This window comes from Diuraphis noxia, unplaced genomic scaffold (genome assembly GCF_037042655.1).
Source record: "Diuraphis noxia isolate RWA-SAM2 unplaced genomic scaffold, SU_Dnox_SAM2 contig0002, whole genome shotgun sequence".
NCBI classification, from domain to species: domain Eukaryota; kingdom Metazoa; phylum Arthropoda; class Insecta; order Hemiptera; family Aphididae; genus Diuraphis; species Diuraphis noxia.
This window is the reverse complement of record NW_028301712.1, coordinates 83,771,012-83,791,019: the sequence shown is the minus strand read 5'-3', so window position 1 is coordinate 83,791,019 and position 20,008 is coordinate 83,771,012. Positions and strand designations below refer to the sequence as shown.

The 20,008-nt window shown below is 29.9% G+C and overlaps 2 protein-coding genes across 5 annotated transcripts in view; one reads left to right on the top strand and one right to left on the bottom strand.

The window, feature by feature from the left end:
* The window catches only part of LOC107169919 (uncharacterized), a 48,676-nt gene extending 39,013 nt beyond the window's left edge, over positions 1-9,663 (top strand). For both annotated transcript variants that reach the window (XM_089218546.1, XM_089218547.1), the window contains 6 exons: positions 1,449-1,669; positions 1,810-2,022; positions 3,374-3,635; positions 5,300-5,349; positions 6,474-6,541; positions 8,888-9,663. In XM_089218546.1, coding sequence (XP_089074672.1) covers positions 1,449-1,669; positions 1,810-2,022; positions 3,374-3,635; positions 5,300-5,349; positions 6,474-6,541; positions 8,888-9,128 — 1,055 coding nt within the window. In that variant the 3' untranslated portion in view covers positions 9,129-9,663. The remainder of the gene's footprint in view (positions 1-1,448; positions 1,670-1,809; positions 2,023-3,373; positions 3,636-5,299; positions 5,350-6,473; positions 6,542-8,887) is intronic.
* A 692-nt stretch (positions 9,664-10,355) lies between these two features.
* Positions 10,356-15,780, bottom strand: Coq8 (ubiquinone biosynthesis protein COQ8, mitochondrial). Of its 3 annotated transcripts, none has more exons than XM_015519877.2 (10): positions 15,624-15,780; positions 15,317-15,540; positions 12,814-12,892; positions 12,432-12,751; positions 12,142-12,370; positions 11,936-12,060; positions 11,509-11,872; positions 11,119-11,321; positions 10,639-10,975; positions 10,356-10,571 (listed from the first exon to the last, which is right to left on the bottom strand). In XM_015519877.2, the coding sequence occupies exons 2-10, from the start codon at positions 15,497-15,499 to the stop codon at positions 10,480-10,482; spliced, it is 1,932 nt and encodes a 643-aa protein (XP_015375363.2). In that variant the 5' UTR covers positions 15,500-15,540; positions 15,624-15,780; the 3' UTR covers positions 10,356-10,479. The 3 variants fall into 3 exon arrangements, with proteins under 3 accessions (XP_015375363.2, XP_089074670.1, XP_089074671.1); XM_089218544.1 differs by having other exon boundaries at positions 15,664-15,743; XM_089218545.1 differs by lacking the exons at positions 15,317-15,540; positions 15,624-15,780 and adding an exon at positions 12,975-12,995.
* Between the last annotated feature and the right edge of the window lie 4,228 nt (positions 15,781-20,008).

The window sequence follows — 20,008 nt, the reverse complement described above, 5'->3', positions numbered from 1 at the left end:
TCAGGTCGAGTTGATCCAAAACATTCAGTGATCTGGTAAAATAAATATAAAAAGAGGATTATCGAATAAGATTATCGATGATTATATTTTGTAAGCATTTGCATTTAAATATAAGCGTATACAGTTACGACATACAGTTATTATAGAATGTGTTGTTTACTTATTTTATTTTTGCTGACGAGCGTAAAGGGGAGGGGGTGAATTTGTTCTGTAGTTGATTAAACTTATTTTCAACTTTGATCAGAATAGGGCTCACTGTGATTTCTAAGACTCTATAGAGCTCCTCTAACTATTAAATACTAGTAACACTCATGATGGTGTCTAGCCTATAAAACGTACATAAAAACATTTGCAATTCGATTGTGTTGATAGTTAAATAGATTTATTTTTATTTTATTACAGTCTACAACACGCTACAATTATTAATAATTAAGCATGTTTTATTTTTAAAAGTATAGATATCATGTTGCATATTTAAGTATTATGTAATATCCTTCTTATTATATTATAATGGCGTTATGTACATTTAAAGGTATCTAAAAAATCGAATAAAGGTAACCGTCGTCTACCAACTTAAACTATTAGACAATATTATGTCAATGTCACAAACATAACATTACGTAGGTTAGACATTTTACATAATAATAACATTAATAACCTTAATAAAAGCTTTAAAATATATAATTTACATTAACTTAATCTTTTAGGGTGAAATAGTAATACAAACTTATACCTAGGTAATTTAATTAAAATTAATATGTTTACCATAAGTATTTCATAGAGCTATAATCCTGTATAGCTATATACATTAAATATAAATACTATCCTGCCAAACACAATAGCCATTTAACTATTTGAGAATAATATTATTCTGTAAAGTAGATGCTTAAACTTAAGTTCCCATCGCACCATTTTCGAATTGCGTATTAATCTTAAAGACATTGAGAAATGATGCATGATTAGGTACACATTATTTTAAAATTAAAAATATAACAATATAATATCATGGATCATAGAAGTGTCGTTGAAGCTATTTAGTATTTTATGAACCAATAAATATACCATAGAAGGTAGAATATGAGTTATAATATATATTATAGTTTCGTTTTAATTTATTTCTGGTTCTGTTGTCACAAATAATAAAATATTATTAATTTAACTGGTATGTCTTATACAATATTTTGTATTTTTACGATTACCTATACATTTTAGATTCTGATCGGATCGATGGATGTATTTTGTCTTGACCACTTTATATATTAAACAACACAACGAACTAATTAAGCAATTTAAATAAGAATATAATATACATTAAATATTGACTGAATAATCATAGTTTTGGAAACTCCTGTTATGCATTAATGATTGATGATTAAAAAAACGAATATTAGCCTATTGTAAATGATTATAAGTATGAATATTGTTAATTGAATTTTTATTTTCTACAGGTGTTCACGAGCTGCCAAAAACCGATTATGCGGACGATGCTTCATCGGACTCTCGTTCGTCTAGCGGCCAATCTATATCGCCGGTCCGATGTTGGCCCGCCATGGCAGGTCTACCCGCCATCATAAACAATAACAACAACAACAACAACAACAACAACATAAATAATAATAACAATAACAACAAGACTTCCTCGTTGCGGTCGTCCAGCTACGACCCAAAGGTAACCGTCCCGGATAACTTGGCCGTGTATATTTGAATATATAGTATTTTATATTTATCGTTATTCACTTATCAGTGTTGTTCCAGTAATATACTATGACGTGATAGTGATATAATAAAATTCGTCTTCAAAATTGACAGGTGAACACGGAATCCAAGCCGCCGTACTCGTTTTCGTGTCTGATCTTCATGGCCATCGAGGACTCGCCCATCAAAGCGCTGCCTGTCAAAGACATCTACGGATGGATTGTTGACCACTTCCCGTACTACAAGAACGCGCCCACCGGGTGGAAGAACAGCGTCCGGCACAACCTTTCGCTGAACAAATGTTTCAGAAAAGTGGAAAAAGCTCCCGTAAGCCTATATATTTTATTTCTTGCAAGTTTCGACGCAATGCCTCGCCGCCAACCGCCAAGGGCCGATTGTTCTGTTGTAGTCTCGATTAGGTGCATTATTAGAATATATTATGCTATATAATAGTAGCCAGTCCCTAAAATATCCAAATTTTCGTACTACACACATAGTCCCAAATCAGTCCAATCTAAATTATATATAGTGCCTACCTATCAATTAATAAAAATATGTATTTACAATAAATAATTTTATTTAAATAAAGTAGGACTTATATTTAACAAATTTAAAGGTTCTTTAAAAAAGTTTGTGAAATAGAATTTTTGTTGAGAAAAACATTTTTTCTTTATATAAATTTCATTTTAAGTGTACAAAATGCAGAAAATAATAATACATAATATCAGTAAATAAATAAAAATAAATTTAAATTACCTATATGAAGTATTTAAATTATTATAGTTTTTTGTTTTTTATTATTCTTTGTGGTCGAAGAACTTACTGATATCCTGTATTAATGTTGTTGTTTTAAAATTTTATAGAATATTATTATAAAGGTTTAATGTGAATAACAAACTTTTAAATTTCGTACTACACACTGAATTTTTCCGTTTTCGTACTACACAAAGTGTGTCGTACTACACACAATTTTAGGGACTGATAGTATAGCAATACATCTCCTCAGTATTTTTCCATGTGAAATGCTTCATTTAGTATTAATACTAGCTGTATTACAATTTATTTAGATAGCCACGTTTGTACAATTATTATATAATTCATACTAGGCAAGATAGGTAGGTACTTGATAAAAATTAAAAACTGATTTTGATTATTGCATTTATCTAAAATAATCTATACTCGGTAAGTTGATTTATGTTAATATTTCAAACTGCATTGTATATTTATATATGTAGCGGGAGATCTTGGAAGGGCTATTATTTACGAGTACGAGAGACACCATTATATGTTCCAATAATTGTATTATATTATATGACCCTACTGATCAAAGTGAAATGTTAGTGACATGTAGTTGTCCTTTTCCGGTACATTGATGTTTGTGGAGGCGTCTACTATACTCGGGCGTAATTTTTAGGCTCAATAATTACTTTTATTTTCCATTATCACATAATAATATTATTTATGGTGTGTCATGGTGGTATATGTTAGATGGCTATTTAATATTTATGCTTACAAATGTTTAAATAATATAATTAATAACGGTTGTGCCGTATATATAGTAGCGTTATAATAACGTTATCTTTGGCGGTAGAGCAGTGGTATATAGCGTGCCGGCGAACATTCTACTAACAACCGCAACGATAATAGCTTAATTTTTGTCTTTGACCTGTCCCCGCAGAACTTGGGAAAAGGTTCCCTTTGGATGGTCGAACCCTCGTACCGGCCGTGCCTGATCCAGGCGCTGCAGAAGACCCCGTACACCAAGGGGTACAGCAAAAAGTCGACGGTGAACACGAGTTTGACGGTTCGGGGCGAGACCATTGAGGCGGTCAAGGACGAACGGAGCGAGGACGAGATGTCCACCGTGAGTGACGTGGACGCCGCGACCGCAATGTTGGTGCTCAAGCACGGTCCACACGTGCGCATTGTGCACGACAGAGGTTAGTTCGACAATATACCGTAGTAATATTATTATTATTATTATTGTTATTGTAACAATGACAACTGCAGTCTTGAAAATATAATGTCATAACCACAACAAGTCACAATGCCTAATGCGTGTATTGCCCATAGCCCAGTGGTTCTTAACCGGTGTTTCGCGAAACACCGATGCTCCGAAAACTTGGCTAAAGTGTTCCGCCAAAATTTCAAAATTTGCGAAAAAAATCATAAAATTATTAGGATTATTTAATTTTCGGTTTCATCATTTTTAATAATTGTACTTAATACAATACAATACGAGTATGTGTATGAAATTTTATTAAAAACAAAAAATGAAAAGTGATGTTTTATTTTACGTCTTTACGACGTATAGTGCTCCGCAAAAATCTTATAAAATTATAAGTGTTCTGTGGTTCTAAAAAGGTTAAGAGCCACTGCTATAGTCTATTAAAGGTAGTATCGTCAGTGCCGCACACGGGACGGGCCCCAAATAAGAGGCTTTACAGTTTTTGCACCGATCACGATAAAGTGAACTTTTCTTTAAGAACTGTTCAACATCGAACACTTGAAACGTATGATTATGAATTACATAATCACAATATTCAGTAGGTACACTTTACACTTTTGGCCAAATCACGTGTCAAATGTTTTACCTATACATAATTATTTAGATAAACATAATATAATATGTTATCATTACGCTTACTATTATGTGTGATGGTAATTCATCGTTAGCAAGGAGGATATAATTTATATCCACTTTGATCATTATAGTTTTAAATTATATATTATTTACCGACATAAATCCCCGCAATATGTTTTTTCACAATACATTTCTAGACTTAAAATACTTATAAGTTGTAACTATAACCAACTCTATACGTGTTATCAATTTGATTTCTAATTTTTTGTACATCAAAATACTCAGAAAATTCAGCTTTGGAGTATGAAAATAAAAATGTATATTGTTATTGAAATCAATTATATAATGTTAAAAAATCTGAATAGTAAAAACGATAATGTTTTTTTGAAAAATGTTATTTTATCAGTTAAATTTTTTTTAAATATTTTTTAATTATGACAAAGAATTTAATAACGTATAACGTGATTTCAAAAAAAAAAAAAGAAAAAAATATTAGCGCTGTGATTATCAATATAATTAAATCGACGTGGATGTCTAGATTTTTTACTTTAAAACTTAATGTTTTTCGACATAATATTATTATGTTCGACTTACGAAATATTTTTATATATTTTGCGATCGGTGGCAAAATAATTTAATGGAACCAATAATTTATAATACAGTATATAGATAGACGTCGTCGCGTAGAACTCTGCGGTCTATACACGGAAATTAAATCCGTTACAACAATATTGTAATACCCCATGTATATTCATTATTTTATAATAATATCATGGAAGTGGCAGACACTTTACCCATCGATCGATTCGTCGTGTCGTCGTGATAGTGACGAATGTCGCCGCGATGACACGTTGTGGTTCATATAATAATAGTATATTTTATATAGCACTATTATGTTAAATCCGTTCATTAACTCGCCATAATGATAATAACGGTATATTGGCAGGAAAGATCATTACTTTTTTTTTTATTTTACACCGAGACGTGTAAGCAATATTTTAATGGGTCTATTAATTTCAGATTGGCAGCTGACTCAAACAAAACCTGACGCGGATCCAGAACTAGCCGGGGTACGTAAATGTCTACATTGGATGATTTTTGGTAACATTATTTGATTACCTTGGCTTTTTTATTTTTACGTTTCCCGTACCCACACACGCGTTTGTTCCGCCGCCGTCGCGCGTCCGGCTGAACACGGCGTTTGTAAGTTTATTTATAAACATCGATGGAACTCCGTAAACAAGAGCCAAAATATCTAACATATATAGATATCTAAATATCTTAGTAGTTAGTATTGTGTATAAAATATGTAGAATGGATATTTAAGACGACGTTATACCTTATACGTAATAATGAATATAGCTGCATGATTACATCACTTCGTTAAATACGACAGTTCCGAACAATTTTATGTTATTTTCTTGAAAGCTAACGTCTACTTGCTGAAATTCTCAAAAATCACAATTATTTAAATATTATGTGTTGGTATTCGATATAAATAAAGTATTGGAATAATGGCTATGTTATTATACACCGATTACCGAGAGATAATAATGCACGAATAAACTCTGAACGTTTAATCACAACCAATGAAATAAAATAATTTTACGAACATTAGAACTTGAAGTGGATGATATTTTGTGATTTTAAATTCGCCATCGTACCACTTGATGGACTTTGGCAGTGTTTTGGATTTAACTTTTTTGGCTACTAGATTACATTATGAATTACAATTAAACATTTTAATTATATCATTTATTTGGTTCCTTTTTTTTATGTTCAAAAATATCACTTGGACTGGGTACAAGTATAATAATAAAATATTTCACAGGCTGTTCATGAGTTAACACAATAATAATTATCTATACATTTATGTGGTTAATATAAAGGGTTAAAAATAATATTTTGTATACAATACTAAATAATTAAAAATGTTCCAGCAAAGAAAGTGTGGGGTTTGTTGAATTAATATTAACATGATATAATTTAAAATACAGTACTTCACTGAAAATATTTATTCAACATTTTGCGGTTAAACACGCTAATTTGTACCTATAGTGACATTCGTATTTTCACCATAAAAAAAAAAAAAAAATTTCAATAATATTATTACAGATAATGCATATAATATTGGGTGTGACATAATATTTATTATTGATTAATTAATAATTAAATCGTTTTTTTTTTTTTTTAGTTATATCCAATCGTTACTATATGCCCAAGCGAGGATCATACCTACGACAACTGCTTCAAAATGGACAGGTATACTTCAAATGCCACTTAATTTTATTCAGCTTGCTGATAAATTTATTCAATATTTTATACGTCGGTATGAAATTTGATACTTATTCCAGTATACTGGATACCACTGCACCCTCGTGTATAAGTGTTGTCTTCGTCTTAGGTACAGCGTAATTAAGTATACTCTTTATGTCATGTGCCTAATAGTAGGTAACCAATTTTGTGTTGTTATAGCTCCAATATAAAAGTGAATTCGTCTGTTACCAAACTTCAAAAGTAAACACATTGTCTGTGTGCTGAAAATGATATTTTTGCGAGTTATCAGTAATTACCGCCCATGTAAAAAATTACAGTTTAAAAATGTTCGCGATCAATTCAAACTTAAAATATCGTAAAACGTACATCATAATCTTGTCTTCGAGTTCGATAAGTCAATCCACTTTGATACCTATTTTTAAAGATAACAAATTTACAACACAGAAATGGTTCTGCTGAACCCAAATCGTCAATGTTTTATACGTCTTGCAGGTTAAGTAGGTACGTTTGAGATGACGGTAACAACGTATAATATTATGCGGGCGTGGCGTCCTCTGAACAATATTTCGATACAATTAATGATCATTGTTTCGATAATACAACTACAATCATTTGTACCTACCGCTACCAAGTTTAATCAACATTATGATTGTTTTTTTATATATTTTTTTCTATTCTATCTATCATTTTTGTACACAGTAAACATACCGAATCCATATCGACGCTTCACTATTATATTATCGCGTAATCAACAATTTAATACCGCCATAATATTATATACATTCCACATTGCTCGCCTCTACACACTACGTTTATAGTGATTATACACACATATCTATGTCCAAGAGACCAAAACGACCCCACGGTCGTTAAATACGGATAATATACATATACATACAAATAATAGTAGCTAATAATTTTTTGTTTGTTCATGCCTTAAATCGTTTTTAAATAACAGTGGTAGGTTCAGATTTAATTATTCTCTAAACAAAATAGATATTTCGTAGACATTCGGCTGAAGGCTATTATAATAGCCAAATTATTACAACTAAAACAGTAGGTATTCGAGTTTGCACATTTTTCCCCCGTCGTCCACGTTTGCAGTGCTTCTATTGGCAGTTTAACCTATTCATTAACTATGAAACTGTCAGAAATCGTTTTATAATTATTTTAGTTTATAGGAATTCAATATCCCGAGGAGCGAAGAGCATGTCAAGTGTTCCGTGTTTTTTCTCGCGATTTACTTGTTAAATATTATAACATAGGATGTTATTTGCATATTTAACAATATTGTTTTAATATTGCGTCGTGGCGATTACCCACCCCCTCCTAGGGCTTTTTTTTTTACTTGTAGTGTAGCACCGTAGTATGATGTAATGACTAATGAATATGAAATTCCTAAGTCATAACTATAATTTCAAACTTAATAAATGACGCAAAAAAGGTATTATTTTATGAAAACTGGTAATGTGTATTCAGTTACTCCAAACCTTAAAATAATCGAGAAGCAATCGCTTCTCAAAGACCACGGTCGTTTCGCCACTATACCTAGTACCTACCTATAAATCTGTGGCACCAATTCGCCATCTCCTTAAGCAGTGGCGGCTCGTAATTAAATTCATTGGGTAGACTGACAATTTATTATTATTACAATCAAGTTTGTGACTTGTGTATTACACCAATAATAAATAATAATAATATTATTACTACACGGGATGATACAATGTCGAACAACTAAATTCAGTCGTCTAATACGGACGCACGACAGTACGGCACGCTGTAGGTTTTAGGTGTTAGCTGAAAAGTACGTGACGACTGCGATGCGAGAAACTTTGAATGAGTCTAGTCTCTAGTCTCAATGTACTGAACTATACAATCTACCCCCCTCCTCAGCTTTGTCGTACATATGAAATTTGGGTACACAATATTGAGTTGAGTCTCTTAAACGGCAGATTCCCGAACTAGCAACCGTCATTGTTATCGATATTTTTCGCCCGTATTATTATTGAATGACGCCCTGATTTTCATTATTATTGTAAAAATAGAAAACAAAATATATTATATTGTCAATTTTAATATCGAAAACCATGAAAACCATAATTATTATTTTTTAAACGGATAAAAATATTAAATTACAAATATTACAATACAGTTTTTTTCAAACTTTTTTATTTTGTTACTACTTTTTATTGCGGTGAGTCGCCGTCTCAAAGACTCTCCTGACGAGCCGCCACCGTCTTTCAGTGATCTCCAGATCCGCTAGTGCCCCGAATCGAGATTCGGCGAGTTGGATATTTTGTGTTGACGATCGTGTTTCGTTTGACGTTTCAGTCTGTGCAAAGAGGACGCGGAAGAACGCCGTAGAATCGTCGAGGGCGCAGACGCATTGTTGAACCTGGCCGGCATCACCACCCGCCGTCTGCGCAAACGTTCTTCGAGCGTCGAGTGCATCGACGCGAAACGGGAGTGCACCGACACCCTGCGGCAGATGTACCTGAAGAAGCAGTCGACGGACAACAACAACGAACCCGCGTCGGTGATCATCGAACATCACAAGGACAAATTCAGATAAAACGCGCTGCGACCGGGGCCGTTTAACGAAACATAGCCTACTCTGTTTAGCATTTTGTTGACTAGTTTATACGTAACACAGATTAAAATAGTTTATTTACTTTATTAATTATACTTGCAGAAAAGAAAGAACTTCTACCTACCGCCAGAAAACTAAACCATTTGATTAATGATAACACATTATAATGTTTAATGAATAATTACATCGCGCGGGTTAGTTGAAAAAAAAAACAAAAAAAAAAAAATAAAAAAATTGTAAAAGGTATTTTTGAAACGGTGATAGTTTTTTTCTCTCGAGTAATATAATAATATAATGTATCGTTAATTGAACTTTTTGTCTTCTTGCTCTTAGGAAGCACTGTGATAGTATTTTTTTAAAAATAAATACATTTTTAATTGTTTTTTGGTACGACCGAGAACCATATTGATATTTTCGACAAAAAAATGCCAGGCTGTTCACTATACTTGTTAATGTCTTTTTTTTGTTAAGTTTATTCTTATGATAAATATATAATTACATAATAATATATATAATATATTATTTTTTTTTTTTTTAGAACTTTATTTTCTCTTGATCATTAGTAACTTATATCAAAATTGGAAAAGAATCAGTTATAAAATGCTTCTATGAAGTAGTAGTGTTCAGAGACAATCAACACAATCAATAAATTTAGTTTATATTATCTACAAGAACTTTAAAATTTACTAATAACAATTGTACATGTTTAGAATCAAACTGAATAAATCAACTTCCGTCTAGAGAATAAGTAAGGCCCTCACCTTCAGCAATGCCACAGTGGCACAGTAAAAATAATAATTCTGATACCTATATTAAAAACATTTCACAAGTATTTACAAAATAATAATTTTTTTTTTTTGTATCTCGCTATTTTGATAAATTGTTTTCATTATATTTCGTGGAAAAAAATGTGTTATATTTATAAAAGACATTATTATTGTTTTTTTTTTTAAATTATGTTTTTTTTTTTAGTTAAACTTAAATCTATTTATTTTTTAGTAAATAAACTCTGAAAGAATTACATATAAAAATTATGTTGTAGGTACTCAATTATTTAAAGCTACAAAAATAATCCTTTTTATAAGGAAAACTATTTTCCAACTATATACCTAAGCCATAGTATTTTTAGTAATTGTGTTGATTCAAGAATTTAGTCAATTGTAATATTATAATAACATGCTACTTTTAATAATAAAAAAATAATGATAATAAAGCAATAAAAACAATATATTAACTAGTAAATGTTGATCTGTTTTTCCTCAATTGCACAGTTTTTTTTTGTTAATAATTAACATTTACGTTATATAAATATAAGTTACTACCACTGAAATTATTAATATTTGTGTTTGAACTGTTCATAAGTATCGAAGAATAATTTTCTGCACATAAACTTGGCTTTTAATTTGGAACAAAGTAAAAATATACCTGTAAACAAAAAAAAATAATCATACTTTTTATTGTTTTAAATATTATGAAATTTAGCTGATAGTACCAGATAATTTTCTATGGATGCTATAAATTTCTTCGGGTGGAGGGGCTAGCCGTTGATGTAAAATTACTGGTAATAATGATTGGATGCGTTTAGTAGAATCTTGAGAGCCAAAATCATATTCCCCATCATATTGAAATACTTCTCCCATAATCATTACCATTTCGACATGAGCATCTTCCATTGCCTTTGACTCGTATCCAGTTAAAAATCCCATTTCTTTGGAATAATTCAAGACTAGTACACGATCATTGTCTGCTGCTGCTTTAATAATTTTTAAATAATCACTTAAAAATTTTTGATCAAAAGAACGAGTAGCTCCAAAATCCAACAAAATTAACTAAAATAAAAAAAAAAATTACAGAGTAATTCAGTTTCTTAATTTATTATCATATTCTAGAAATGAAATTAACAGAATTATATTTCAAAATCACCAATAAAATATAAAATGAATAATATTATAACACTAAAACACTAATTTACCTGTTTAGTTCTTTCATTATAAAAAAAATTGGCCCAATTCGGATCAGTTTGCATGTATGAAAATTCAAAAAGCTCTTTAAGACACAATTGTAACACTAAGAAACATAAATTGTTACGAGTTTCCTGATCCATGTGATCACATTTGTCCAATGGTATCCCCTCAATTAATTCAGATGTAAATATTCGTTTGGTGCTAACTTCATCTACAGGAAAAACATTTTTAGTTATATTATAATACATACATTTTATAAATATGTGTATGAAATATTCATGCTCTTAAAATTTAAATTTACATTTACATTCTGAAGTCATAAACTTTAGTTCATAAAATATTTTAAACAAGTAAATGATAGTTTTATTTACAAAACAATATTATATTGTAAGACTAACCGATAACTTTTGGTACATAATAGTCATTGTAAGGTTCTAATAAATTTCTGAATTTCCTTGTACATTCTGCTTCTCGAATATAATCTACTTCATTGGATAATTCTTTGTTAGCTACTTTAACAATGTTATCAATAAACATGCCTTGTGGAAACATATTCCATATTTTCATAACTCCAACCAAATTATCAATATCACTTTTTATGCTATCAGCAACACCAGGATATTGAACTTTGACTGCGACTCTTGTTCCATCCTTAATTGTAGCTTCATGTACTTGACCAATAGATGCAGCTGCAAAAGGCTTCAAGTTGAAAGTTTCAAAACGATCTTTCCAATTAGCACCCAGTTCTTTGGCCAATACTGTCTAAGTTTTAATGATAAATAAACACAAAATGTAAAAAGTAATTTAAAAAAAAAAATAAATTACTTCTAATTGCCAAGTTGGCATAAAATCAGCTGATTGGCGCACTCTTTCAAATGCTTTTTGCAGCGCTGGACTTAGTAAATTGTTGTCTTGAATGCTAAGAATTTGGCCAATTTTTAAAGCAGCACCTAAAAAATCACAACAAATTAAACTTAATGCTCGCAATCCATCATAATAATAAAAAAATTTGTATTGGAATATTAATAAACCTCGAACTTCACATAATGTATTAGCAATACGTTCAGCATTTTCTGGAGATATAAATGCACTCTCCATGTAACCACCTTCATTTTTTTTGGTTGAATTGCTTACTCCTAGTGAACGTTTTGTAATTTCTGTAACAGCTCCAATACCTATTCCAGCTGCAAGTCCACCAAATGACCACATTCGACCAATTTGTGAAGATGGTACAGTTTTTTGTTTTGCAGATCCACTTAACTAAAAGTTGTTTTCAGAGTTTAATTATATACTAATGAACAATGCTAAATTTTTTAAGTACTTGTTGTTTGGGTTTTGTGTTTTTGTTAACAGTTGGTTTACGTTTTTCTTTAATTTCATTTTTACTTGCATCAGTTGCGCTTTGTTTTGAGTTTTCTTCAAAGTTACTGTAATACAATTTTTGTCCAATATTATTAGGTTCAAGAGGATTAATAACCAAGTCTCTAGTGAAATTTCCATAGAAACAATGTTTTTTTAATACATCACTAGGAACTTTAAATGGTCCACTTAGTGCTTGACCTTCAGTAGGAAAATGATCAAAGGGTGCAATATCTGTTGGATTAGTTGGTATAGTTTCTTCAAACTGATTATTTTGCTGGACTATAAAATAAACAGGTATAGGATTAATAATATTTATTAGAACTCTAGTATAAATAACTTACGTGTCATTATGATAACATTTCGCAGACCCTCAAATACCATAGCTGATCTCTCAGTGACCTCTTTTGTGATGTTTTCTGGCTATAGAAGAAAAATAATTGTGAATACAAATTAACATATAAATAAAAATCTATTGTTTGTTACTCATAATAATTCAACATACAGCCATATAAAAAAACTTCTCAAGTTAACAATAGACAAAAATGTTAGCTCTCTGAAAAACTTATTATGGAATATATGTCATTAATCAACCTGAATAGAAACAGTACATAATTATTTTATCAAAACATTAAATTGGCTATTCCCAATACCAAAAATAATTATTCAAAAACAAATATTATGCAGCCTATAACAGAAATATTATTCATTAAAATAAACTAAATATTATGTTATACACATAATTTTGCTCCAATTATTCCTATTAAATTTCTTGTAACTCATCAGATTAATGTATTCTTTGATTATATTAAGACCATGTCAATTGTATTGTGTAATCATAATATAATTTTTCAAGACCATTTGCAAGGAAGGACGCGAATGGAGACTGTGTTACCTCCTAACCAGACATTTTCCTATACAGTTGTCCCTGTTATTGTTTATGGTGAGTAAGCATAATAACTATGTAATATTACAATTTATGATACAACAAGTATTAAATTGATGAATATTTTTTTACATAAAACAAACGATGAAAATGTATCAATAGCATTTCTCGGTTGATGTATAGAGGTATAGTTAAATAATAAAACATCAGTGAATTAAAAATCATTATAGTTATTATCTTTTACTTGATAAACACGGATAATGTATATAAATTTATTGAAATAAATCATAATATTAAAATGTATAAATTTACAATGGGAGTCATTACCCCTCCTCAATAAACTGCCTTGCTCTTTTGAATTATCCTCGACTCTACTAAGTTTTTTTTTTTTAACTGCCTATGGCATCTTTATTTAAACGACCAAAAGTCTTTATAATACATTGACTCTACTAAGTAAAAATAAATTCCTGTCTTATTTATCTTCCTTTGCATATTTTTCTCTTGAAATCAGACCTTTTTTTACTAATTATCCAATATTATTATGTCCTTATTTCATAGAGAAAACCTACTTGCTAAAAATATTGTTATAATTTATATACAATATTATTATATAATAATTAGTAAATGGATAATGCTCTGTTTACTGTTGTACACTTTTTCAAGTCTAGAGAAGTCACTGTAATGGATGTGTTAAATTTGAATTCAATAATTTGAAATTATTGTATTCGAAAAACGTTCTTGATCAAAGACCTCTGGGTCTAATCAGCCTAACAGGGATGGCAAACCCACAGTACACGTGCCAAAATTGGTACGTTTGTCAAATTTCAATGGCACGTGAACAATTAAAATTGTGAAAAATTATGCTATTTATAACATTTTGCTCGTAAAAAATTCAAAGAAACTAGGTAATTATAAACATTCTAAAAATTATAATGTTCCTATGTAAAATTGATTATGTTTCTACATTATTAATATATTTATTATGTTCTAATTTGTTCTTACAAACTTTGGACACGTGAAAAATGGTCAAACCCTTGATTGCAAAAATTTGGCACCGCACTAAAAAAAAGTTCTCCACCCCTGGCTTATAAAATTACTAAGTATATTTGATGATATGATTATGATTTGATTAGTAATTTATTTCACTATTATAAGCATTAGAACTACAAGAGGTGAACTCAAATTTTTCGGAATTAAAAAATTGCATTTGAAAATGTCATTGTGTACATGAAATATAATAATTTACTTAAAAAGTTTCAAGTTCCCACGAATAATACTTTTAAATTACAACAAAATAATTAAAATCAATATTTTTCATTTAAATATATAATTATGTCCAAATTTTAACTTAAAATATCGTTAAAAAAAAATTGTTTATATTTTTTAGTTAATAATACAGTATGAAATATTATTGAGAATCCTTGTTTTAAATTTTCCTGGATATTTATTTAAGGTTTATTGAAAAATAAAAATATTTTAAAGCATTGCTTTATTTTTGTTTAATCATTAATCGACCTTAAATAAAGTAACTTAGTTTGAAGATCTGAGAGTGGAATAGAGATAGAAAAAAATCCTAAAATTAGTTATATCATAAAATTAGTTTCAAAATTTTACCATTTTTCTAATATGGTTAGCCATGAAGTTGGTGAAGTTATTAAAATTTTATCAAATTGTCCCAATTAGAAGCTGGAGGTATGCAACAATTTTACTGTTATCAATCACCAGTCAGTAATATATAGCAGTATAGAATATAGATCAATGGTCATGATGTGTAGGAAAATAATATTGTGTATTGTTAAATTAGTTATTGAGAGTTGAGACTATATGTATTTTGGTTAAAAAAAAAAGGCTGGGGGCAGGACAGCTATCAGCGCCTAGATGACTTGATCAGGTCGACAGATTATTTGATATATATTTCTTAAAAAACCAACTAGGCATCAACTGCTATTGCTTTGAATTACTTTTAATTTAGCCGCTCCAAGCTTGTCAGCAAATTGAATTGTAGCATCTTTAAGCGCGGTTGTAATGCTACAGTTTTTCATGTTCCTTTTGCAGTTATGTTCGTTGGCCTTGACTATTTCATCCAACACCATTTGTACACCTCTCAACACCCTTGTTGCATCTGTACCTCTCGAAGCCGACATTGCTCAAGTATTTGTGACTATTGTGCAATAGTGTTTAATGTCTTCAACCATATATATATATATAAATAATATCACACGTTAACTCATCAGTGTTAAAATAGTTAATGGATTCGAATAAACTTACGTTTATGTATAGTTAAATGATCATTTCTAACACAACTTACTAAGAAAAAAATGTAATTGCTGAGGTAAAAGGTGAATAATTCAATAATATTAACTTTGTAGCCTGTGCCCTGTAGGTACGCTATAATTATACTTATGTCGACAAGACGACAACTATATTATATTTAGATAGCGCTTATCTATCCACTGATCACTTTCTCGGGTATCAGCTGATAAATCTTATCAATATATAGCGTTTTCCACCTTGCCGAACTCGCGAGTTTTTTGGTGTTATCACAAGTACCAACATTTTACACAGACTTCTAGATGACTATTATGACTTCTATTACTATCCCAACAAAAAACACTCCGCCAACTCCGTGTAAAAAAACTTAAAAAACGCCAAGTAAAAAAAAAAAAAAAATGCTATAAACTGTATGATATAAGGTGGAATCTAAGTAAATGGTCTAATGTGTAAAATGTATATATAAGTAATTGATTCAAATTTAATAACATTGGTTTTTGTTATTTATATTAATTTATAACATGAATTATTTTAACTAAGATTGATCTAAATTTGGTTTACTTGGCCGGAAACAAATTTATTTATTTTAATAGTTATAACATAAACTAAGTACTTGGCTATACATTTTGAGACTGAACATTCCGGTAAAGTAAACTAAATTTAGATCAATTTTAGTTAAAATAATTCATGTTATAAATTAATATAAATAACCAAAACCAATGTTATTAAATTTGAATCAATTACTTATAAATACATTTTACGCATTAGACCATTTAATTAGATTCCACCTTATATCATACAGTTTATAGCATTTTTTTTTTTTACTTAGCGTTTTTTTACACGGAGTTGGCGGAGTGTTTTTGTTGTGATATCATTGGTTTTTATAAATTTATTATTATATTTAAAAATATACTGAATATACTGAACGCCTCGGGTAATTGTTTACTCGATCCGTGCGCCCAACGACATATTAGTTAATATTATTTAAAGACTAGATAATTTTAGGTTCTGAATATTTCTGATGTAAGTAAAAGATCTTATGGTTTTACAATGATGTTCATTTTAGATTTTGAGCGGAGCGATGAATATATTGATTTTACCATGATGTGTGTTTTTAATTATAATTTTTTTCTTTTGTGTCTGTCATCAGTGTCATAACGTTTTGGGGCAGTAAAAGTGCTTCGATTTTTGACTTCAGTACCTTATTCGATCAGAAAGTGAATCTAGTTGATACTTTGGGGGATCAAAAGTAAAAAATTCTTAATACTTTTCTAAATAATCGAGGAAAACAAACTAAAAATTAAAGGGAAAACGGGAAATTTTACGCACAATCAGTTTTCGACAAAATCGATTTTGGTTTTTGATGTAATTTTAAAACAAATGACCATAGAGATACATGAAATTTTCATTTTTCACCGAATATTTATATAAGTATATTCTATCCACCATGCAATTTTCGAATTAAGTTGAACTATTCATAGGTATTTGCAATTTTCGATCATTATTAGTTTTTTTTAATATTAATATCGATACAAATTTATTTGTTGGGTAAGCTTGAAAATTTAATACACGGCTCATCCTAAACATATTGTTACAATAACAGTTGAAAAATAAAAGAAATGCATAGTCACAATTTTTTTTTATAAGCATTCAAAGTTTGAATTTTGACAAAATACGTAAAAATCACAAAAATTCGCAAATTATTTTAAGTTAGAAATTCATAAAAAATTTTCTTTTTAAATCTAAGATTTGAAAATTTAATACAAGATTCCTTACAAGTTTTTCAATTTTTGTCACAAACAAAATGTCCACCGGAAATAAAAATTAAATTTTTATGAGCATTTGAAATTTAAATTTTTACAACATCGGATCACAGATTAACCGTCTCAAAAAGATCGTGCGCCAGTTCAGCACCAAGTGTAAGACACTCGTATACAGTTTTTCAAGATGGAACACATTACACTGGAATTGTGCAAACACGTAGGGATAGATGACACTCAGTGCGCCCTTAGTGCAATAGTGCAACTATATAGTAGGAAAACGCCATAATATTTATCTTTTCAGGTGTGAAAAAAGTATAGATATATAATACATCCATATGTCTATGGAAAATAGTGTAATCACAGATTGATCATTTAAATTAAAAAGAAATTAAGAATATATATAAAAAAAAAAAAAAACAAAAACAAAAAAGAAAATAACATGATAGGTGTATCGGTATTAAATATTATGGCGGCATCATAAAGCAGTATAAACGTAAAATCGCAAACTTTGGAAGGCTATAAGCCTTTAATTTCACAAAAGTAAGTAAGGGCTGCATATATTTTGATTGTACCATCGTTTTTAACTCTTCGAGTTACATAAGTTTTGTTAAAAAAAAATCAAATTGGCGAGGGGAAACTTAATTGCATTTATACCTTTTTTTCTTTTCTGTTCTTATCGTATACCTATTCTTATTGTGCTGATTGTACAGAGATTGTTTAAGTCAGAAAAAAAGAATATAAAATACACAGATTTCTATTTTAACTGGATAAGTAACTCCGGCCATTAGTAAAGTTGAAGCCAGGTTCCGCCATTTTCTTGGTTGGCAAATAGTATGCTATATCATATATGTATTTATGGTAAATATTAATACTGATAACTGATGTTGAATTGAATTTTATTATTCCTAAAATTGTTGTATAAATAAATAAATAAATAAATATTTTATACAGATTATTTTATGTATTCCAACCAACAAAATGATGGTAGTCCCCGTGCGAGTTTCAATGATAACAATGTAAATAATATAAGAGTACCTCATCTGGTAAGTAAGAAAGCCTGTGATAAAATATGAGGAAAAGTCAATGATTTATAAAAATGGAGTTTAATTTATTATAGTAGTACAAATTGTACTGCACAAATACATTGTCACAATGATAGTTTACCTGATTAAATAATAAAGTCAACAGCTTATAAAGTTAGAAAAACATTTGCATATTTTTAATGTATGGACGTATGGTACCTACACTACTTACAGCTAGGATACTTTCAATATTTCACAAAGTTATAGTACTTACCCTTATAGAAATATAGAATAGATACAAACGTACAGTCGTAACCGTAAGTCAGTAGCTTATGAAATAAAATAAGAATATATTATTGTCTATACTCTATATACTCTATATTCTAACAATGTATAGTTTTTACCTTAAGATGGCTCTTTAAATAGGCAATTTAAGATAATGCACCATCAAATACACGATAATAATATCAATAATTCTAATGATTTATACCATCCACACGTGGCCCTCTCCACTGGACATCTCAAGGAAGATGGAAAGCGCAATAAATAGAAAGCGAATCGAACATACATCGCTAACACACCAGTGCTTGACGAGCAAGAAGATCTACCCATATGCGTCAGTGATTGAGTGATTTTGATTGATTTATTTTTAACCGCCAATTGGTTAGGGAGATGAGGGAGAGATGATTTTGGAGGTGGTGGGAAGCAATAGCCGAGTCATGATTTACAGAGATATCGTCAGCATAGTCGGCGACTAGTGTGTTCGGGGAGGTGAGTTGGTCTGAGGCGTAGATGTTATAAAGAACAGGAGAAAGAATACCTACCACCTTGAGGAACACCCGCCGAGATTTATTGGCTATACACTGCAGGAAAGAGTTTAACCGAAGTGAGTACTGAAAAATCTGTCAGAAACTCAGAAAGATAAGATTTAATGATCAGGAAGTGTACAGGATATTTAAATAATAGAAAAAATTCTAACGATTTGTCGGTTTCTGAATTCAACATCGTTGTTTAAGACTGAAATACCTACATCAACGAGACGTTGGCAATATATATATTAAATATTATTTAATGTCTGTACAATGTATATATATTTTAATATTATCGCGATATGTAACTTTGTTTTTTTCATGAATTGCTTATGACTTTTAAAAATATACTACTATTTACTTATACAAATATTTATACAAAAGCACAACATTTTGGAGGGTTATCATTATCGCTTCATCACATATTGTCGTGACATAACTCAATAACTCATAAATATTTTACGTAATACCTACTTCATACCACAGTGGCAGTATACCTATAGCTACCTATAACATTATTTGTATTACACCTGTCAGACCGCCCACGATGTCGGCAGTTAATTTGCGGTTCTCAAACTTTTCAAGCTCATGGTGCAGAGTTAGGGAACCGTTGGACTGTATGACTATAATATATGAAATATGATATTAAAATATATTGCACTTTGATATATAGTACCTATGCTAGCTAATGTAAAGTTCAATAGGTAGCAAACAAATCAATAACATTATTGAATTTTAATAATTTAATACTTTATAATAATATTTATACACATAAGTACCTTAAAGTT